The sequence below is a fragment of the Pinus tabuliformis genome, chromosome 6 (genome assembly GCF_031772625.1).
Source record: "Pinus tabuliformis cultivar Carrire ecotype Pingquan chromosome 6, CPIR1, whole genome shotgun sequence".
NCBI classification, from domain to species: Eukaryota; Viridiplantae; Streptophyta; class Pinopsida; order Pinales; family Pinaceae; genus Pinus; species Pinus tabuliformis.
In genome coordinates this window covers 768,174,271-768,198,565 of record NC_142292.1, presented here as the reverse complement: position 1 = coordinate 768,198,565, position 24,295 = coordinate 768,174,271, and the positions used below count along the sequence as shown (strand labels likewise).

The following is a 24,295-nucleotide window of genomic DNA, read 5'->3' as shown; positions in this document are numbered from 1 at the left end:
GAACCGCTGTCCAATGAGGTGTACACGTCAATCAGATGAGGAGAGAAGAATATGTTGTGTGATGATGATACCAAATGAGGGTGAAAGTATTTCTTATTTATATGAATCGATGAAGGTCAAAAGACATGTTTGTTGGGCTTCATTATCTTATATGATGGTGTGCCCGACCCAAAATTTGCTCATGTGTGGACTTCACTTCAAAAACATATTTCCCCTTGTCGAAATTTAGTGATCTTTAGGTCGATTTTGGTCCTCTCGAATAGAGGAATTCAATGCAATAATTATCTCCATCAAATGAGTTGTCCAAAGTGGAATTTGGCCCTAGTTGCAAATTTTAATAACTACACCTAAGACCTTACCATTGAGCCCCACTCTAGCTTTGGGGTATGTGTAGGAGAAAAACTCTGCCAATTATTTGGGTTAGAAAACGCGAATAATGGACAGAGGGTAAACACATCCCTAGAGTGAAACCCTTTGCTAAGAGTTAAGGCTTACCTAGATGTTTTTACATGGCTTCATAGTCATACTAGAATCATTTTTACAATGAAGGTCAATAGGGTTGTAGAATTTGGGATTACAATGACAAAATCGAAGCTGCATGATGATGATGACTTGAATTTTTTTTCATTCGCTGACATGTACTCTGCATCTTGGGGAAGTTGACACAAGCATGGTCAACAGGTCCTTTGATCCCTTTTGTATTGGTTGTGTTCTTAAGTAGCGACGAGTCTATACTCGTAAAATAAAAGGAATAGGGGAATGAGGAACACCTTGCCTTACATAACACCTAGATTTGTTGATATTAGGTCCTTGCTTGTTTTTTTGTAATTCTTTAATGGAATCTATTAGAAAAACATATAGTCTATATAAATCGTATTGATATTTTTTTCTTAGTTACCAATGTTGGGATGCGTCTTGACTTTTAAGATCTCTACTTGGTCCCATGTCCAATGATAATGTTTTGTTTGGTAGGATATTAGCCCTGTAACGAGATGCTTCTTGCATCATCAATTTTTTGGTAATGAGGCTTTGACCTCCTTTTGTTAGTTCAACTTCTATATTTTTATTTTTCTGTTTTTTTGTTATGTCTATGTTAATGATATTAATGATTTGTTGACCGAATAGGTGTTTTAAAAGCTCGTTGCTTTTGAATCTTCTATTTCAATCAATTTAGTTTCTAATCGATTCTTCTTGTCTTCTATTTAAATCAATTTAGTTTCTAATTGCTTCTTCTCGTTTGTTTCCAATTTTGGATATTCTTGTCATTTAGATAATTTTCAAGAAGTTTAGCATATTTCTAGAACGTAGTTTTAGCCTTGGTGTTGGGTTTTCATTTTTCAACCATTCCTGTATTTTACTTGTCAAATCGAGGTGTGTTATTGACATTTTCTAAAATTTGAATATCTCTCTTTTGTTTTTTGAACTTGGTTTCCTTACACTACCCAAACTTGATATGCCAATGATTAGACCCTAACCCTCTTACTATTTAAGGTTCCAATCAATAGTTCCATGCAAACCATCTTTTAATAGTTGTTCTGTATTTTTTGTTATACTAGGTAAGTTGATTTTTTGTTTGTTTTATGTCGATTATATGTTTTCTATGGAGAAGAGATTCGGGTCATTCACTTCCTCTGTCCAAACACTTGTTCCTTTTCGACCTTTCTTCAAACTATAAAATATTCTTAGAATCTTCTCTGATTGACCAGTGCGATTGGTCAATTATTTCCTATAGAACTCTAGCAAATTCTAACACTTTAAGTTTGTCATGTTAGTTGCTAGGGGCATAAGCATTGACATTAAAACTATATATTTAAGAATTTACTGGACCCTCTATTTTGATCTATCCTTTGCACGCATAGGAAGAGTTCACTTTGATTGACTATATTTGGGTTCCAAAAGATGGCGAAATTTCTTGTCAGTTTTTTCTCCTACTACTATGATATTAGTTTGACTCAATCTCATAGCTAATCTCCTTTATCTCATCCTCCGATGATATTGTTTTTTTCGTTGGAACCTAGTAATGTTGTTCAAGAGTTGGAATCAATCACTACTTAATGATGTCATTGTATTTATCTTTTAACATATTGATATTAAAAAGAAGTCTTAATAATCATTGAAATTGTTTAGAATAATTTCCTTTATGCTTAAGCAATTTATGATTGATATATTTATGTTCTTTGAGTATGGTGTAGATTTGACAATGACTCCAAGGAACATTCGAAATATATTATGAATAATTGTTGCGTAAATTGAGTTATTATCATATGCTTTTGCATGGGGTTGTCAGTTACCTCTCTTGGTTATATGAACAAACATGGAAGGTTTAACATTGATAATGTACTTTGTGCTTAATTCTTTGTTTTGAAAGTCCCTAACTTACAAAGCCTCTAATACAAACAATTTAATGTTATTGCCATAAAATACTAGAGACATTGGGTATCATTGATGGCATAATGTATGGTGTAGTAATTAATATATAACTGTTACAAGTCTATGATTTAAGACCATCTGTTTTGCAGGATCCGTTATTATGTTCTTTGATTCCAGTAAGAACTTGTGTGCATGGAAATCCTTGCAGTCCTATCAAGAGAAATCTAATTGGTTGTCGAGAGTCAAAAAATTTCAAGTTTATAAAGGTACATGCATAAAATTTGAGGTTACTTGGAACATGCTAAGTGGTTTTAATTTCTTTCCAATTTTTTTTTCTTGCTTCTCTTAACTAAATGCATTGTATTTTTTTCTTTTGTATGTAAGATGTAATTGTAAATATTGTAAAAACAATAATTGATCTTAGATGCTTATCTCTACATTGAATATACATATTTATTTTCCTTTTAGGCTTTTGTTATGGCCTAAACAATTCATGTGGAGAACGAGATTGTAAATTGAATCTCTAATCTTTGGATGAGAACTCCATTAAATAAAATATAATCACATCTCTTGTCTCTATCTAATTGCTGCACTTTTTTATCACAATGCGGACAAGGTCCTCATTGCAACCTTCCATCCCCCTAAGTCTTCCCTTGCTCTCTCGATTTCCCTGTCCTCCCAACCCTCCTTCGTGGCTTCCTTGGCTCTCCTTTCTCCCTCGCCACTTCTTTGACATCCTCTCTCTCCCTCTTGACCTTCTTCTTCTCAAAATTCTCTCTCAACCCTTATTGCTCCCATCTCAACTCTCTCCAACACCCCTTGGTCCTTACATCCTCCTAGTTACAACTTGGAGCTTTTGATGTATAGATTTAGTTCCCTTATTGGAATGAGCCTAAAAACCTTTGAGGTGGTCAAATCATCAACATTGTGGCTACAAAAGGAGTCAATGACCTTTACGGAGAACTCAAGCACGACAGAGGCCAAAATTCAAATACTCTTTGTAATATGAATTTGGGCATTTCATGTTAGTTATGAACATATTGACCATACTAGAAATTGTTAATTTGGCAGCTCAGTGACAAATTCAAATCATGGGACTAGATTCCTCTTTTCGAGAGGAGCTATTTTGATTTTTGAAGCACTCAATTTGGACAAGGGAAAGTGTATTTTTTAATTGAAGCACAAAATGTCACATTTGATCTGGTTGGCCCTAAAGCAAATTGGTTATTGTTGGAAGCCTATAAATACAACTCAAGTGAACCTCATTAGGACACCATCATCAAGCATCTTCTTCTCTCATTCATTGGATTGGTTTAGGTCTGAAGTTTGGTTCGTATAAGTCCGAAATCGGAGGGTTCGAAGCTCGCACGCGTGATTAGGGTTTTGGTTTCTAGCCGTCGGGTTGACTCAAGAAATTTTCAATGATAACCATAGGCATGCATGCTCATTCGTGCGGTTGGAGAATCTCAACTGCACGCATAACCCTTCCTCCATGTGGTTGGGATCTAGGGTTTCAGTTTGACAGTTGACTATAGATCTGGAAAGCTAAATTTGATCAGCAATGTTGCTGGGATCATATTTCTGATATTGTTTGGTTGATATTGTTGGATATTTTTGTATGGGCTCATTGTAATCTCTACTGAACATTTTATGACAATCTAATAGAAGAAGAATTACGAAGGGTTCCCCCCTTGTGGGGTTTTTCCTTGGTCTTTGACCAAATCTGGTGTCTCTTGTTGATGTGTTGATCGTCTCCTATTTGTCATTGCATTATTGTTGTATCCTTAGTTATTATTTATTGATGAAAAGTATTAATTGTTATTGAAAGCTTGCTAATTGAACAATTGAATTAGGCTAAAGTAACTGAAACAACGTAGAGTGGTATAAAAATTAACATGGTATCAGAGCTAAGGTGAAGGACAAAGCTGAAAGGAGGCAAGAGTTAAAACAATCTTTTTTGAAAAGTCGAAGGAGCCTATCTAATCAAGTTAAGATGTCTTTCTCTTTCTTCAAGGATAATGAGAAGTTAGGTGATTCATCTAACTTTTATGCTTGGAAGATCAGGTTGGAAATCATAACTGGAGACAATGATGCTTGGGAATACATACAAGGAAAAGTACTTCAGCCCCCGAAGAATGCTTTTGTTGCCGCCAAGAACAAGTATAAGAAAGGTGAGTTAAAAGAAAATAAAATTATAGTTGATGGTTTAGACGATCATTTACTTGCATAAGTTGGAAATTTGAAGAAGTTTAAGGATATGTATGATAAGCTAGCTAGCAAGAAGTCAACAATTTGAATGAAGTCATCTCCTTTAAAAATCAACTCAAAGATATGAAAATGAATAAAGGAGAGTTTGTGCAATCCTACATTATGAGGATATCTCGTCTTAGAGATCAATTACAGAGAGTTGGGGAAACTGTGCATAATAGGGAATTGGTGATTGTGACCCTTAGAGATCTCTTTCTTGTTTGGGAAACCTTCATTACCACTATAAGCAATAACAATGTTGTCCCATCATTTGCTGAGCTCATTGGAAAGCTCACTCAAGAGGAATCAAGGATGGTTCATAGAGGTAGGGTACAAAATCATGAAGAAGGAGAATCACTACATTCGGCATTCATAACAAGAAAAAGAAGGGAAAAGGAGGTTCATCAAATTCAAGCAAGCCTCCTTGAAATTCAAAAAGAAGGAATGAAAGAGAAGCATCAAACATTGAATGTTAGAATTGTCACAAGAAAGGTCACTATGCTCGAGATTGCCCTGATAAGAACAATGGTCCACGCTACAGCACTATAAGCAACATTAACAGGTTTAATAATCAAAGAATAAGAGACGATTGAAGATATGATCGTAATCTAAGAGATGAAAGAACAAAAAGAGACGCTCCAATTGATCATGAAGTAGACCATCGTCCTCAAAAGAAGTCAAGAAACACTAGGTATGAAAGTAATGTTGCAAATGAATCTAAATATATTCTTATTTCCGTACTTTCTAGTTCCTCTCCTTCGGATACTTGGGATAGTTGGTTGGTTGATAGTGGAGTCTCTCATCATTTCTCCAGTTATAAAGAAGTTCTCTCTAATTTGGTGGAGAGGGAGTCAAGTTTGAAAATTATTCTTGGAGACAACTCCAATCATCCCGTGAAAGGTTTTGGCCGTGTCAAATTCCATTTGGACTTTGGGGAATCTATTTTGCTTCATGATCTGATGTATGTATCGAGGTTGAAGAAGAATTTGGTATCTATATATTCTTTGGAAGACAAAGGGATGAGGGTTTTCTTCATCAAGGGAAAAATACTTACTTGGCCGGTGGGATCCCTTATGAGAGATGCATTCACATTGGGATATAGAGTTGAAGGACTCTATAGAATCAAAGGAAGACCTCTTCTAGCATTGGTCCATGATACTAATCATCAAAGCGAGCCATGGCATCGAATATTGACCCATCTACACTATGAAGCACTTCTGAAATTAAAGAAATTAGTCTTTGGAATTCCCAATGTTGAAGCTCAACGCAATGGAGTATGTCTTGGATGTGCCAGTGGAAAGAAGACCAATTGATCATGAAGTAGACCATCGTCCTCAAAAGAAGTCAAGAAACACCAGGTATGAAAGTAATTTTGCAAATGAATCTAAATATATTCTTATTTCCATACTTTCTATTTCCTCTCCTTCAGGCACTTGGGATAATTGGTTGATTGATAGTGGAGTCTCTCATCATTTCTCCAGTTATAAGGAAGTTCTCTCTAATTTGGTAGAGAGGGAGTCAAGTTTGAAAATTATTCTTGGAGGCAACTCCAATCATCCCGTGAAAGGTTTTGGCTCTGTCAAATTCCATTTGGACTTTGGGGAATCTGTTTTGCTTCATGATCTGATGTATGTGTCGAGGTTGAAGAAGAATTTGGTATCCATATATTCTTTGGAAGACAGGGATGAAGGTTGCCTTCATCAAGGGAAAAATACTTACTTGGCCGGTGGGATCCCTTATGAGAGATGCATTCACATTGGGATATAGATTTGAAGGACTCTATAGAATCAAAGGAAGACCTCTTCTAGCATTGGTCCATGATACTAATCATCAAAGCGAGCCATGGCATCAAATATTGACCCATCTACACTATGAAGCGCTTCCAAAATTGAAGAAATTAGTCTTTGGAATTCCCAATGTTGAAGCCCAACGCAATGGAGTATGTCTTGGATGTGCCAGTGGAAAGAAGACAAGGGGACCATTTCCCTCTAGCAAGAACAAGGCAAATGACATCCTCTAACTCATTCATTCCGACATGTGGTCCGATGTTCGTACACTACCTTTTGGTGGACATCTCTACTACATTACCTTCATTGATGATTTCTCAAGAAAGAAGTGGATATATTACTTGATGCATAAGGATGAGGCCTTCAATTGTTCAAGAATTTCAAGGCTTTGGTCGAAAATCAAACAAGGAAGAAAGTTAAGATCTTCAGGTCTAACAATGGTGGAGAGTATATCGCAAATGAATTTATATATTTTTGCAAGAAGGAAGGATTGTGCCCTATAATCCCAAACAAAATGGAGTAGTCGAAAGGAAGAACAACTGTATATGTTCATAACAGGGTACCTCATCAAGCATTAGACAACAAGAATCCCAAAGAATATTCACAGGTGTCAAGCCCGATGTTAATCACCTCCGTCTATTTGGCTGTCTCGTATATTTTAATGTGCCGAAGGACAAAAGGAACAAGTTGGAAGCAACAAAAAGAAAAGGTACGTTTGTTGGATGTTGTGAAGATTTTGAAGGATTTAGAATATATATTGCTAGTTAAATGAAGGTTGAAATTAGCAGAGATATAACATTCGATGACGATGTTTCCCTTGGGAAGGCAAGGGACCTTGCTCCGCCTCCTCTGCCTGACGATTGTGCCCTATAACCTTGAACAAAATGGAGTAGTCGAAAGGAAGAACATCTCTGTTGTAGACGCTGCCCATGCCACGCTCCATGATCAAAAGTTGCCAAAGTTTCTTTGGGAGAAGCTACTAATGCAACGATATATGTACAAAAAAAGGTACCTCATCAAACATCGAACAACAAGAATCCTGAAGAAGTATTCATAGGTGTTAAGCTCGATGTTAGTCACCTCTGTATATTTGGCTGCGCCGTACATTTTCATGTGCCGAAGGACAAAAGGAACAAGTTGGAATCAATAGGAAGAAAAACTATGCTTGTTAAATATTGTGAAGATTCTAAAGCATTTAGAATATATATTCCTAGTCAAAGGAAGGTTGAAATTAGCAGAGATGTAACAGTTGGCGAAGATGCTACCCTTGGGAAGGTAAGGGACCTTCCTCTGCCTCCTTCGCCTGAGAAGAAGAATGATGACATGGATATTTTAGATATTCCTTTCGTGCCTAAATCTGGGAGGGACATTTTTGATGATCCCCTAGAGACTATGGATACCTTGGATCCTCCTCCGAAGAATAGTCCATTGTGGCTTTGTGATACATTGCAGGATGCCAAAAAACACATTCCGGCAAGGTCTTTTAGAGAGAGCAAGAAGCCATGTAGATTCCAGGGATATGTTGTATCTATGAGCAATATAATGCAAGTTGAGCCTCACAGCTTTGAAGAAGCTGTGAAAGAACAAGTCTGGAAGGATGCTATGGCTGAAGAGTACGGATCAATTATGAAGAATGACATATGGGATGTTGTGCCGAGACCAAAGGGGAAATTTGTTGTGACTTCAAAATGGCTATTCAAGATCAAACATGGAGTTGATGGAAGCATTGAGATATATAATGCAAAGTTTGTGGCCCGAGGATTCTCTTGGAAAGAGGGAGAAGATTATGATGATATATTTGCACCTATGGCTTGATACACCACCATTCGTTCGATAGTTGCCCTTTCTGCATGTCAAGGATGTGTTGATTTCTGGTAGCATCAGATGTGCTCTAAATCTCATATTTTGTAGGGAGGCTTATTTACACATGCATTGTCCAATACCCATAAATCGTTTTGGGAAATTCCACCAAGAGACAGTTTTATTAAAATAATTAATTATTTTTAATGGGACCCTAAGCCTAAACTGAGGAAATTAAAATAATTAATGGGTATTAATCTAACTGTGGGTGAAACTTCTAGAAGAAGGCGAAGATCAAGTCAATATGATCCTAGTCATTGATTAGGATCAAATCTGGGCCATTGCTTGATCAACGAGAGGATTATAAGAGAAGGCTTGATGGGCGCTTGGAGAACACACTAGAGGCAGATACTCAGTTACCCAAGTAAGATTGATTTTCTCACTGGTCGAAGTTCGGCAAGATAAAATTGAATCAGAGGGAGAGTTGCAGGTGAGAAAGGAAGAGAGGGCATCAACATCTTTCGAGAGTGCAAGGCATGATGACGTAGAGTAGGAAGAGACAACGCAAAAGCAGGTAGACGCAGAAAGAGGCAACACAGAGGCAGGTTGACGTTGGGACTGCGTGGGCAGTTTGATGCTGGGCTAGCGTGGGAAAATTGATGCAAAGGGATGCAAAATGACTTAGAGGGAAGAGGAGTACTTCTCTTGGATTAGAAATTTGTCAGGAAGCATCTATAAATTTTCTCACTAATGTTTTGTTGGTTGTAACTTGTACATGAGATTTTGCTGAAGAATAATAAAGAAACCCTCATCTGCTAGACCGGTTTTCCCACATCAGGTTTTTCCAGGGACGATTGTCCAAAAATAGTTGTGTCATTGTGATTGTATTTGTGCCAGTGTTTTCTTTGCATTTACTTTCTACAATATTTTAATTGTGAAGGTTGCAGTAGAATATATTTCAATATTTGTCGTAAGAACACTGTGAATAACTTATTTATGAGATAATAAGTAGAAGAAATAATATTAATCACTGCAGTTGGATTTCTATTTAGAAATTTTCACATGGTATCGGAGCTGAGGTAAAGCAGAAGAAAAGAGCCGAATACCTAGCGTTGAAGGAAGAAAGGAATTCAAAATTCCTACAGGGGCAGTAATTCGAATCTCCAAGGGATTTGCGCAGTTCAAGCCAAGAGGATTAGATTTTCGTGGTAAAACTCTCTCTGAGTGAGTCGGCAGAGAGGTAAGTTTTCCTTATCGAAATCTGTCAGTCGCAGAATGAACAACGCAGCAGAGGATTTAGCGAAGAGGGGTTTTTCTCAGGTGGGACACAATTTTTCCTGCAACAGTTGCTATGGTAGGTGTTGACCACTACGTGTCAACTTCCCATAGCAGTACACCCCCTTTTCTTCGCAAAAGGGATAGCGCTTGATTGATGTGTCCATGCCATTCGACAATCATCGTCGACTTGATCATATTATGTTGTAAACCCAGTCTGCATGTGTGAATTGTAAATAATCTTAGCAGAGCTGAGTCATGTATGTAAATTGCCTAGGTGGACCTAATTTTCTAGTGATAATCTACGTTCTGGAAGGTTTTTTGTCTCATCGATCCATGATCGGCAGAGTTTTCCTTCAGCCTAACCCCAAAGCCGGAATGAATTTTGTCACTAGAATCTTAGGGGAATCCTAGTGCGTTGATTTGCTAGATTATATCTGCGTCGCAAGACTGGGTGGTCTATGAGGGTCTATGTCAAATGGGTTTCCCCCCCTTGAGATGTAAAATTGTAAAAGTCATGGTGTACAGTGTCTTGAGGGTTAGGAAATGTTTTAATCCCCTCATAAGTCCTAAGTCCTAAGTCCTAGGCGATTTTTCCAAAGGCTAAGTTCGAGGATCCATTTAAAAATATAAAAAATTAAAAAATTAAAAAAATTAAAAATTAAAAAATTAAAAAATATAAAAAAATTAAAAATAAATAAATAAATAAATAAAAATAATAATAAAATTTAAAAAATAATAATTAAAAAATAAAAAAATAAAATAAAATAAAAATTTAAAAAATAATAAAATAATAATAAGTCAAATTTTTGAGTAAATAAATGCAGAATTTCAATTTTTTAATATATTAAAATGCATTTAAAAATTCGACGGATGAGATTAAAAGATATCTTGATCCTCATCGACGGTCGAGATCATTTTGACATGGATCACTCGAACTAGCCATTGGGAATTTTTCCTTTAAATAGGGTGCTAGGGGTCATTTGAGATCATTCAATCTGTGAGTCTTGCGCTGAAGAAAGCTCTCTTGTAAACTTTTTCTGGTGCAAATAAAGAAAGACTTTGGGGTTGAAATCTTGCTGGTGTTACTCTCCTGAAGTGCTGTGAGCTGTTTTATTTTCTGCATAATTTTATTTTCAGCCATTAGTAATAGCTTGATGTAGAGTATTGTTGAACACAGGTATCTTGTTCACTTACTAGGGTTTGAATAGTAATAAATTTTTTGGAATAATGGTAGGTATCTCCATTGCATCTGGAATTTAATACTGTTTTTTCCGTCTTTATTGATGGTTGAAGTGAGTTGTGCAGGAAACCCTTATTGAGAAAATCAGTGGGCGTTTGGGGAAGTTCTCGGCTGAACCAGCCAACTCCCGCAAAGCATTTTCTTGTAGAGCCCAGCTAGTTTCGATTCTGGGTCTGACATTTAAAGTTTATTTTTTTTTGAATTGCATGAGAGATTTCTGAAGTATCTCATAGTAAATCTGATATTCTGAAAATATTATGGAGGGTTACTGACAAATCTGGCTGTTGTAGAGTCACAAAGCTGTAAATTTTGTAGCTGGTTTTTAGGGTTTTATTTTTTGCATATATTCTGGGTGTTTTTCCTTTCCATTTACAGGTTGCAGGGTTTTCTGAAGACTTCCGAGGGTTTGATCAGCTCCCTGCTATTGCTCAGGGTTTTGTCATGTTACAGGTTTAATTGTGTTACAGGGACATTTTGAAATTTTTTGAGGCAAAGCTGCGTTCCAGCCTCTCCATATACTGCTGCTCTTTCAGCTTCTGCAATCAAATCGCTGCAATCCCTGCGTTTCTACCACGCTTCTCCTTCAAACTTCGTTGATTTTCGCAGTTCTCTTCAAGCAGCACTACCCTTGCGTATTCTCTCAATTCCAAGCATTTCCACCCATTCACACGCTCCCCTCAACCTACAGTCACTTCATCGATACCCTATCTGCGTCCTATGCATGTTTTTCTGAGCTGCCAAACCCTGCTTCACTCCAAAACTTGCGTCCTCAGCCCGCTCTAATCTTCCGTAGCCTTACGTCCCACACAAACCTGCTCTTCAAAAGCTTCAGCTATCACCGTTCCAATCGAGCTGCCCATCCTCGTCCCTTCACGCTGCTCTTCACTCTGATCTACGTCCAGTCCACCTGCATTTTCTCCCTCGTCCATTTCCAGCCGCCTGCAGCCATTCCCTTCATCTCCACGCTCGTCCAAACTTGCAACTGCAAACAATATATATATATATATATATATATATATATATATATATATATATATATATATATAAAGTCCGCAATCAAAACGTATTCCCTGCACCTTCTACCATAGTTGCAGGAATCGCCCCCCCCCGGATCCTAGGCCGGAATCGCGTCCCGTACGGAAGCGTTCCGGAACCTCCAGGCGAAGCGCGATTCCTAATTTTTAAATCGATTCCTGGAATGTGGGTTGCGTTGCCTCCGGAAGCGCTATTAAAATCATGTTGTTTGCACGTTGGATTCCAGATCGCTTACGATAGTGGTGGAGTTATGCGAGCATCTCCATGAGGAGTTCTGTAATGAATTATAATTCTCAAAATCTAAAGGTTATTTATAAGAATACGCACTATGTTTTACATACATTCAATGCATCGTCGAGTTATTGAAACTTCACGGTGTGTAGCAAATTATTGTTTAATCCATAACTTGTCATCAGATAATAAATTTGATAATTATTTTAATTGTTTATGTGGTGTGTTTAAGACACAACATTGGACCTTGATTCCTTACTACAATTTTTATGGGTTTGAAGGGTTTTAATATGATTGGTAACTGTAATGATGATCTTTCATTGACAGCCACAAAGTTTCTCATATAGAGAAATGCAATACCCTAACGGAGAGACCTATATCGAGCAATGGAGCATGGCTCAGAAATGAATAGTTATCTTCTTGCGCATATCAGTTATGGTGTTGTAGCTTCTCTGTGAAATAATTAGTAAGTCCAACTCAATACACAATAATCAACAGAGCATAATCATCATATAGGCTATGTCAACATAGAATTGTTGTTGTGCTATTAGTTTTATACGGCTATTATAATTTTCTATATTGACTGATGTTACAAAATACACCAACTTGTTTACAGATACACTATCAACATAACATGATTAAACATAACATGATTGACCGATTTAAATTTTATTTCTATTATTATGTCACTATGGTAGGCAGTGATAGCGATAACACCAAAGTTTAGTTTTTTCGTACTATACAATTTTTTTAATTTTTTTTTTATGATTTTCAAATGCTAAACCTTAGTTTCAAGTAGATCATACCAAATAAATAGGCTAACGTATACGTCAACTTCGAATTATCGTGTCATGGTGCTCCAATTGTATAATGTACTTGTTTTCAATTTAATAACATGATTGTCGTATACCGGTTGACATGCGCTCAACAACGTAGGCTTACCTACATCTACCCTATGCTTAAAAATTTGATGTATGTTTGTAATAGCTAGAATATAGATGATTGTTGTACATACTAGTAACTACAATGGAATCATGGATGCCATATCTATCTTGATTTATGCAAAAATATGCATGTTTTCATGTCTTCTACAATTAATTTGGTATTTGGGATGTTTGTTTTGAGTATAAATGCAAAAAATAATAAAAAAATATATATATATAGCAGACGCTTCCGCGGACGCTTCGCTTCCTAGATTTTTGGAAAATGACGCTTCCGCGCTCCGCGCTTCCGCTTCGCGCTTCCGCTTCGCTCCCGCTTCGTGCAACATTGCCTTCTACACACTGTTGTCAATCCTTCCGCAATCCTGCAAGTCGAAACCCTCTACGCTGCCTTGTTCCTTTTCTTCTACCGTCGACCATCCTCCAACCTCTCGTCGAAGTTCATTCCATCTTCGAACCTGCACGCTGGGAAACGAACATATATCTTTTATGTTGTATGCATTTTGTTAGGTTAACATTAGCATATTTTGTTTAGGATTGTTTTTATTTTTTACTTTATTTTTTTAGTATGTGGTATTATATTATTTAGAAAAAAAAAAAGAAAAAGAAAAAAAAGAAGAAGATTTTCATTTGTTTTAGAATAGTTATTATTTAGATTTTAGTTTTTGTTTTAATTTAAAAAAAAAGGAGTAAAATTCGATTTTCATTTGTTTTAGAATATATATTATTTAGATTTTAGCTTTTGTTTTAATTTAAAAAAAAAAAATAAGAGAAAAATTCGATTTTCATTTGTTTTAGAATAGATATTATTTAGATTTTAGTTGTTGTTTTAATTTAAAAAAAATTGATATTTCTTTTGTTTCCTATGTACGCTATAGTTAGGGTTTAGTTTAGTTTCATTTTTCGTATGGTTTAGAATTTAACAATTTTTGTTAAAGTTTCAGTTTCATTTAGATTTTTAACTAGATTTAGATTTAACTCTTATTTTTGTTATAGTTTAGTTAAGTTTAGTATTATTTAGATTTTAGATTTAAAGTTTCATTAGGTTAGTTTAGTTTTATTTGAAAATATAAAAATATTTTGGAAATATTTTGCCAGATTCAGTCTTGGCTCAAGGATTTGTCATGTTTGCGATATATCTTTTCTGCCAAGGCTAATAAATTTTTGATGTGGGATTAATATTTATCATTTTTATGTGGTTGATCATGCTTAAATGTTCATTTGAAGATTAGCTATATGAATCTGATCTCTGGTTCGCATTTAAAATTACGTGGTTATTTAAAGCGTTTAATCTTTCGAATTTTAATTGGTGAAATATTGTTAAGACATTGAGCATTTATCAAATATCTCACATTTGGCAAAATTTAACCTTAGTTTGAGTTATTTGATGGTAAATGATTGTTAATGAGCTCATATTTCTGCAAGCATTTGATAAATAATCATTCAGTGATTAACTCCGTAAGGCACTGGTCTATTAACTTAATAAAATCAATTAAGTGCTTTTTTCCCCTCGTGTCTCCCAACCCAACTGGTCCCCAGTTGGTCATCCATTATCCCATAGGGTCTACCCCCCTTAGCCGCGGGAGACAGGCTTAAACGGAGAGATCGGGGATCAGGGTGACAGCCCCTGGTCTAAGCGTTGTCGTGACAATTTGTGCGACAACAGTAGGATAACGTTAGAAACCGGTTAAAAATAGCACAAGATGGATACTGAAAGTGTCTCAGAGTTGTCTACTAGATTAGAAGAAGAATTTGCATGCCTAGCAAATTCAACGTCAGCAGATGTTTGGTACATTGATGGTGGGGCTTCTGCTCATATGACTGGAGTGTGAGAACATTTTTCGAGCTATCAAGAAGAACAAATGGACTTCCAGATTACTATGGGAAATAGAACGAAATGTACTCCAGTAGCGAGGAGCACCATAGCATTTCAGGCGGAAGCAAGGACCAGCATCCGAGCCACCAATATTTTGCATGTGCCAGGATTAGGAATGAACTTGATTTCAGTGTCCCAGTTATAGGACAAGGAATACGATGTATACTTCATAGGAAAGAAAGTATATGTCAAGCATTGAAGTTGGAAGAAGAAGATACAAATTGGGATTCGAAGCAACAAATTGTGTAGGTTGCAACTTGAATCACCAATGGAACTGATAGGCAACAACTATAATGGTGAAAAGGAATGAAATGAATTATGGCACAAGTGAATGGGACACTTACACCATAGAGCATTGAGGATGCTCAGAGAGACTGTTACATGAGTACCAACCCTTAGTAGTGAGCATGATGACTTATGTCGAGGATGTGTGCTAGGGAAGTACGCTAAAACAACTTTTTCTAGAAGTAACAATAGAGCATAATGTCTATTGGGATTGATACGCTCAGATATCTCTGGTCCAATGTCCACAAGAGCTCTTAGTGGTGGTGGATACACTCAGATATCTCTGGCCCAATGTCCATAAGAGCTCTTAGTGGTGGCGAATACTTCGTCACTTTTATTGATGATCACTCTAGAAAAACCTAGATCTATTTCTTAAAGACCAAGGATGAGGTCTTTGAATGATTTAGAGAGTTTAAGGCTCTCCTTGAGAATATGTCAGGGAAAAAGATAAAAGAATTGCGTTTAGATAATGGTGGAGAATATACGGTCAAAGTCTTCACATATTTCTGTGCAAAGGAGGGCATCAAAAGAGAGTGACAACTCCATATAATCTGGAGCAGAATGGAGTAGTAGAGCAGAAAAATAGAACTATTGTTGGGGAAGCCAAAGCTATGTTGTATGATCAGGATCTCTGTAAGTATTTATGGGCAAAAACTTGCAACACGACGGTGTATATCCAGAATAGAACTCCTCATAGAGCATTGGGGAAGAAAACGCCCGAAGGAGTCTTCACAGGGAAGAAGACGAAGTCAGTCATCTCAGGATATTCAAAAGTGTGGCATATTTTCACATTCCAGACGAGAAGCGCAGTAAACTGGATCAAAATGCAGAAAAGGGGTATCTCGTAGGGATAAAACAAGACCCCAACGACATACAAAACCTACATTCCTAGCAGCATGAAGATTGTAGTGAGACGGTATGCAAAGTTCATGGAGGATAGAGCTTTCAGGAAATCTCGAGAGATGCTTGTAGAAGATCAGTGAGGAGATTTTCCACTAGTCCAGGAGCAGCAAGGAGGACAGGCAGGAGTACAGACACCGGGATCGTGTACAGTGACTATTATGAGTATTTCCTTAGAAGTAGGAAATATAGATAGTTCTCAGTAGATGGAACAACGGGATCAGGAGGAGGATTTGATTGAGCCTCCCACCACCAGTGGTAGAACCAACAGAGAAGTACGACAGACACTGAGGGATGCATAGGAGTTTGTTGGAGCTCCTAGAACTGAGAAAAGGCAGCGTATACAACCTGATAGATACCAAGCGTTGGTAGCTTAGGTTGAAGAACCCTCTATCTTTCAGGAAGTTGTTCAACACCAAGTGTGGGTGGATGCCATGGTAGAAGAGTACAACTCTATCATGACGAATGATGTCTGGGAAGTAGTACCTAGACCAAAGGATAGAATAGTTGTAGGATGACGATGGATTTACAAGATCAAGTATGCTGCAGATGGCAGTGTAAAGAAGTACAAGGCTAGGTTCGTGGAAAAGGGGTATGCTCAGAAAGAAGGAATAGATTATGAAGAGACCTTCGCCCCAGTTGCTTGATACACCTCTGTCAAATTCGTTATATCCCTAGCAGCTCAAATGGGATGGGAGATTCACCAAGTGGATGTCAAGACAACATTCTTGAACGGGGTGATAGAGAGGAGGTGTATATAAAACAACTCGAAGGCTTCGAAACTCATGAAAAGAGAACTCATGTTTGTAAACTAAAGAAAGCCCTGTATGGGCTCAAGCAAGCACCAAGAGCATGGTATGGTTGGATTGATAGTTACTTGTAGCAATTGGGATTTGTCAAAAGTGATGCTGATCCCAATCTCTACTACTTAATGATAGACAATGAGCCACTTATTTTGGTATTATATGTGGATGACTTGTTTTTAACAGGGTCAGCCAGGCTCATATAGGATTGCAAGAAGAATCTTGAAGTTGAATTCGACATGAAGGACATGGGGTTGATACATTATTTTCTAGGGTTGGAAGTTTGGCAGAAGAATGGCAAGATCTTTCTTGGGCAAGGAAGATATGCTACAGATATTTTGAAGAGATTCAGAATGCAGGATTGTTGACCCATGGCTATTCCCATGTTCACCAACTGGAATAAAATAGATGCATCAGGAGATAAGGAAGTAGACCCCACCTTGTAAAGACAGCTCATTGGGTTGCTCATGTATCTGGTCAACACTAGGCCAGCCATTTGCTTTGTTGTTAACACTCTTAGTCAGTTCATGGTAGAACCAAAAAGGGTGCATTGGGCGGCAGCTAGACACATTCTTAGGTATGTGCGTGGAACATTTGGATATGGGTTGAAATACTCCAGAGGGGAGGATGTCAGATTGAATGGGTTCAGACTTCAGAGATGCAGATTGGGCAGGGAGTTCAGTAGACCAAAAAAGTACCTCAGGGTACTGCTTCAGTGTTGGATTAGGGATGATATCTTAGTGCAGTAGGAAGCAGAAATCAGTAGCTTTGAACTCAGCAGAAGCAGAATATATGGTAGCCAACACAACTATGTGCGAAGCTATATGGCTTCGAAAAATGATTGTGAGCTTGTTCGAAAAAAGGAGGGGAGCGACCAAGTTTTACTATGATAATGAAAGTTGTATCAAACTCTCCGAGAATCCAGTATTTCATGATCAGTCGAAATAAATTGATATCAGATGTCACTTTATCAGAGACTGTGTTCAGCGTGGGGTAGTAAAGCTACAATATGTCCCCACAGGGGATCATGTAGCAGAAATACTCACAAAGGCTCTAGGAAGAGCTAAGTTCATTCAGTTCAGAGAGCAGATGGGTATGGTAGAGAATTCGTTTCAGTAGCAAAAACAAGTGATTTCTCAGTTACAGTGGCAGAGGGAGTTGCAGTATGGATGCAGTGTTGAAAGTGGCAGGGTCAACAACAATACAAATGCAACATTTGCACAGTGGTTGATGGACAACATGTCAGACATCAACGGTGCAGAGGGAGATGTTACAGAACAAAGTGATGCTTCAGCAGGTTGCATTGCTAGAGCACATTCCTCGCTAAGAGGGAGTGTTGATTTCTGGTAGCATCGGATGTGCTCTAACTCTCAAATTTTGCAGGGACGCTTAGACACATACATTCTCCAATACCCAGTAATCATTTTGGGAAATTCCACCTAGAGACAACTTGATTAAAATAATTAATTATTTTTAATGGGACCCTAAGTCTAAACTTAGGAAATTAAAATAATTAATGGGTATTAATTTAACTGTGGGTGAAACTTCTAGAAAAAGGCGGAGATCAAGTTAATATGATCTTTTAGCCATTCATTATGATCTAATCTGGGTTGTTGATTGATCAACAAAAGGATTATAAGAGAAGGCTTCATGGGCACTTGGAGAACACACTGGAGGTAGATACTTAGTTAGCTGAGTAAGATCGATTTTCTCACTGATCGAAGTTCGGCAAGAGAAAATCGAATTAGAGGGAGAGTTGCAGGTGGGAAAGGAAGAGAGGGCATCAACATCTTTTGAGAGTGCAAGGAAAGAAGACGCAGAGCAGGAAGAGACAACGTAGAAGCAGGTTGATGCAGAAAGAGGCAACGCAGAGGTAGGTTGACCTTGGGATTGCGTGGGCAGTGTGATGTTGGGCCAGCATGGGAAAATTGATGCAAAAGGACTCAAAGGGAAGAGGAGTACTTCCCTTGGATCAGAAATTTGTCAAGAAGCGTTTGCAAATTTTCTCACTTCTGTTTTGTCGGTTGTAACTTGTACATGAGATTTTGTTGAAGAATAATAAAGAAAACCTCATCTGCTGGACTGATTTTCCCACATCGAGTTTTTCCAGGGATGATTATCCAAAAATAACTATCATTGTGATTGTATTTGTGCCAGTATTATTCTTTGCATTTACTTTCTACAATATTTTAATTATGAACGTTGCAATAGAATATATTTCGATATTTTTCGTAAGAACACTGTGAATAACTTATTTTATGAGATAATAAGTAGAAGAAAACGCCGCAGTAGAATATATTTCGATATTTGTCGTAAGAACACTTTGAATAACTTATTTATGAGATAATAAGTAGAAGAAATAATATTAATCACTGTAGTTGGATTTCTATTTAGTAATTTTCACAAGATGGACCCTGTTGCTGCTCAAATTGTACAGGGACGGTGCCGCTACAAATCAGGGTGGGGGTTGTCATTTTGATCCCCACCCACTCTGTTCTAGCTGTCTCCTAACAACAGGCTATGGGGGTAGTCGCTATGAAATGTGAAAATAAAAGACTTATTGGAAACCAACAAGTCCAGGGGACACGATTGAATGGCCTAGCCACTTGGTTGATTTTAGCAAGTTACAAGATTATATTGAATTATTAATGAGATCAGTGCCTTATGGAGTCAACTACTTGCTTTAGATCAATTATGAACAGGTGATCGAACGAACAATTGCTGCTTAATGAATGTGTTGACGATGCTGGACCTGTCAACATTCAGGGGATCTCCCCAATATGAACTCCCAATTAGACCTCACACCTTTGGTGTATGAGCCCCATTTGGAATACGACTTGGTTGCTGACGCAATGGGTTTTAATGATATGCCTTGGGTACAATAACACATAGAGTGGCATATGGTGAATTTGGTGGGAACAATTATGTGACTCTGCAGAAAGTCAAGAACAATGCATGAAGATTCTAACACATGAAGGGAAAGTGAGTGAGTCCCTTAGAAGCCTGTAATAGTATGTAGCTTGGAAGGAACACACGAGCATAAAGACGTCGCAAGCTAGCTTGCAAAATAGTTCACAACTTAACTGTGATGGAAATATACAACAACAAACATTCAACAAGATTCGTACCAATGCAAACGAAATAGTTCATACTATAAGCGTACGTGAAATAACATACATTGCAAACATAACAAGAATAGTCCTCCTATATTCACAACATATGCATGAAAATGTGCTGGCTCTCAGGTCTTATTAAGTGAAAGTTCCAATCATACATATACCATTGACAAACCACTAGCCCCAATAGTGGAACATGAAGTTTACACTTGATCCTCCAGAGAAAGATACTCCCTCTATGCTATGGAGAAGCTAAGGCTCTCACAAACTCCCAAGCTTTTGATTCTAAGCCTAAGCCTAGCCAAAGGCTTGGCTCCCCCAAAAGCCCTTTACATGAGTTATGAGGGTATCTTTTTAACAAAAGGGGTGACTATTCACTTCCCCTTGTGACTCTTGGACTTCCCTCATGACTCTTCAACTTCTTTACAAGATGACTCTTTAACTTCATTACATCATGAATCTTGACATTCCTCAATTGACACTTGGAATTCTACTTACAAATTAATTACAAAAGAATATTATAATACACTTGTACACATACCCTCATGACTCTTCAACTTCTTTACAAGATGACTCTTTAACTTCATTACATCATGAATCTTGACATTCCTCAATTGACACTTGGAATTCTACTTACAAATTAATTACAAAAGAATATTATAATACACTTGTACACATATATAAGACAAAATTGAGTAGAGCCAACTAGACAGCCTAATAAGGCAAACCAGTTAAGCTTGCATTTGGGGAAACTCTAGCTCAACAACTTCCACTTGATGTTTGTTGGTGACGTAACAGTGCCAAGCTTTGTACTGCGCGATGACATCCCAAAACTGTGCGATGGTGTCAGGCTGTAAGCGGACACTAGCCTCCATGGCATTTGAGGGTTTGTATTATTAAGCAGTAGTTTTCTAAACGCAATCTTTGGATGCCTTGCTGGCTATCCAATACAAAAAATATAACTAATAGAGAGATGAGTTAGATATACCTCACATTATGACTGGTGATCCTGACTGATCTTGTCAAAGAATAACTAGTCCCTTGCTGTCTCTGCGCAGTCACTGCGTAAGCCCTGCATCATAACTGATGGGGACTGCGTCACTTCTCCTGCAGATCGATTTTCCACTGCAGCTTCTTCCTTCTTCCTTCCCGATCTCACACCGCGGCTTCTGGCTCCAGAACTCGACTTCTCTAGCAAAATATGGTTGTCCTCTCAGGCTCTGCGCTGCTTTTGCATTAGCCTACACTGTCCAATGTAGCCTCTACGTTGCGTCTTCCAGATCTCTCTCTGCCTCCTCTGTGATGTGTTCTTGGACCAAGAAATTCTCTAGCTGGAACTATCCCATCCCCTCACTGCAATAAATCTCCTCAATCGATTCTCTAGCCACTATTGTGTTGCCCTCTCTGAGAAATTAGATCTCTTGATCTCTCACTGATGTATTTTCCAAATGCCTATCAAGCATCCTCTTATAATCCTCCAGTTGAGAACCAATGGCCTAGATTAGATTCTAATCAATGGCTCAAATCATTTTCACTTGATCCTTGTCTTTGTCTAGAAGTTTCACCTATAATTTGATTTATTTTAATTTCGTAAGTTTAGACTTAGGCACCCATTAAAAATAATTAATTATTTTAATAAAACTGTCTCTGGGTGGAATTTCCCAAAACGATTACTGGGTATTGTGGAATACATGTGTCCTAGCCTCCCTGCAAATTTCGAGGCTTCGAGCACATTCGATGCTACTTGAAATCGACACTCCCTCTTAGTGAGGAATGTGCTCTAGTAATGCAACTTGCTGAAGCATTACTTTGACTCCGAAACATCTCCATCTGCGTTGATGATGTCTGACATTGCTACCCACCACCTACTGCACAAATGTTGCATCTATACTGCTTCCAACATTGCCACTGCCAACACTGCATTTGTACTGCAACCCTGATAAGTTCTGCGTTTGTGTTGCTGCTGGCACTACCACTACCAAGATTGCATCTACACTGCAACCTTCATCAACTGCTGTTGCTACTGCATCAGCAACGAAAAATCATCCAAAATTACTGAACAGGTGTTCAACATGATGCATTTGTTGCTGGAGTTTTGACTGTTACTAGTCTCTGCACTGACCTACTAAAACCCTTGCATTGTTGCTGACTCTGCACTATGCCAACTGCACTGCTGCCAACTCTGCTCTGCGCTACTCAGTCTCTGTTGTTCCTAGCCATTTCAATTGTCACTCCGACACTCCTTTCCATCAACTAATCCTTGTCCATCCTGCTACTTCTGATATGGGCTCCCGTAGCAAGGTATTGATCCAAGAGGTGGACCCCTCAAGAATCCTTCCCATCTATAGTTCTTTCGAACTACAGTTCTAGATCAACCCACCTCTCCCCTGGAGGTATCTGGGCAACCATGACAAACTCTTCCTCCTTGATCTTTGCAGATGCAACCTTCGAATCATGCTTCTCGTCCTTGTCCTGCTTCTTGGGAGGACAATTTGTAGGGTAGTGACCAAGTTCATCACACCGAAAGCACTTGATCTTGGAAACATCTTTTGCTGCCCCTTAGATGCAAGGGTCGCATTCTCTTCCTCCTCCTTTGGCTTCGTCCCACTGTTGCTGCTGCTACTATCAAGTTTGCACTTGACTAAGTCTCTCCTCATCTCTTCCTGCTGACGAGCAACCTACATTCCTTACCAATCTGTTAATCTTTCTCTGCCCATGATACTGTTAGCCTCGTTGGCAAAAGGCCCAAAAATGGATCCATATATGCTCTTAAAGTCTCGAAATTTGCTTAAAATCACGGCAATGGATCCAAAAATGCTCTTGAAATCTCCAAGATTTGCTCAAGATCACCCAAAGGTCAAAATAAGTGCAAAAGGATTGCCCGTGGAAGGGCGGAAATATGCTATCAGGAGGCAAAAACACTCCAAAAACGTGAAAAAACCATGAAAAACAGTCAAAGCACAGTAGCCGTTAGATCTGGCCGATCAACGGCCCAGATCTAAGCGACAAATCGCAATCGGCACTGTAGAGAGGATGACTTAAAGAAGGGGTGCAATACATTGCCGATCAGCGATCTCCAATGATTGGATTGGCGGGTCACATCGGTGGAGGCATCAACGATTTAAGTAAGGGCCCTGGGCATTAGCCATAAGCGATTGTGATCAAATCGCATTGCTATATCACAGCGGAGCAGCACCAAGGGCGGAGCCTTTATACCTTCGTATCGGCGATGCGATGATGCGGACCTGACGGTATTCTAAATAGTATTTGATAATATTTGAGGTCCGCAGAAAGTCTAGTTTCAATGCATTTTCAATGTATTTCGTTATATAACGAAATACAAAGGGGAACTTGGCAGCGCCAATAGCGATGAAGCCCGGACCCGAAAGGGTCTGGGAAGTGAAATATATAATATTTGAAGTCTGCCAAAGGCCATTTTCATGCGTTTTCAGAGTTTTTCAAGCGAAATTCAAAATACAAAGGAAGCAAGGGACCAGGCCACTTGCGATAGGTGATAGCGACCCAAAGGGCGGACCCGATAGAGGAATAAACCATTTTTGAGGACTTTTGAAGTCCGAAAAGGACAGAGAGGGGTAGGATTTCTCAATGTTGCTGTGTTTTCTGTTTAAAACAGAAACAATCATTATTTTCGGCAGAAGTCCACAATATGGCAGCGTTGTTCTGTGTTAACAGAAAGCATGCATTGCTAAACATTTGAAAGGGCCACAGCACGCGCAGCTCATCCCAAATCGACAAAGTAGTCGTGGAGCAGCACAACGCAACACAACACGCGCAACTTGCCCAAAACAAACATCATGGGGCATCTCTGGCATGAGAGGGCTCCCAGAGAGCGCATCAAACTACCTGAAGGTGGTTATTCCTCTGTCAGAAGGAGAAAACCTCCGAGCCATGCTTGCCTATTCAGGGAATCAAACAATTAAGGGACAGAGAGGATAGATTAAGACTGTGAGCCTTTGAGAGCTCAGGAGCATTGTAAAAGGCCTATGAAAGGCTGAAAACTAAATGTAGCAAAGGTTCAACTTTTGGAGATTATTGCTACTCGGTTCCTTCAAGCTTCTCATCTTCATTCTAGCAATATAAGCTTCTTTTGCTGTTACATGTTCAATTCCATTTTCTCTATTGTTCTATGCTTGCACATGAATAGGTTATTCATGTTTTCTGTTGTGTCTAATGCTAGATAACTGTCATCTTATCTCTGCATTGATAAACTAGATTTGCAAGTTTCATTTGCTTCCTGTAGTTGGCCATTCATATATGTTTATGTATCATTTGCTGGTATAGTCAGTATTGTCCATATATCCATTGAATCTATAAACTATTGAGCATTAGTAGTCTAAAGCCTTGTATTGTTGAGGGTGTTCATGC

At 38.3% G+C, this 24,295-nt stretch overlaps 1 protein-coding gene across 1 annotated transcript in view; it reads left to right on the top strand.

The window, feature by feature from the left end:
- The window catches only part of LOC149260990 (uncharacterized), a 379,306-nt gene that overhangs the window by 94,136 nt on the left and 260,875 nt on the right, over positions 1-24,295 (top strand). The window contains exons 4-5 of the mRNA XM_089367025.1: positions 2,520-2,636; positions 11,098-11,172. Coding sequence (XP_089223151.1) covers positions 2,520-2,636; positions 11,098-11,172 — 192 coding nt within the window. The remainder of the gene's footprint in view (positions 1-2,519; positions 2,637-11,097; positions 11,173-24,295) is intronic.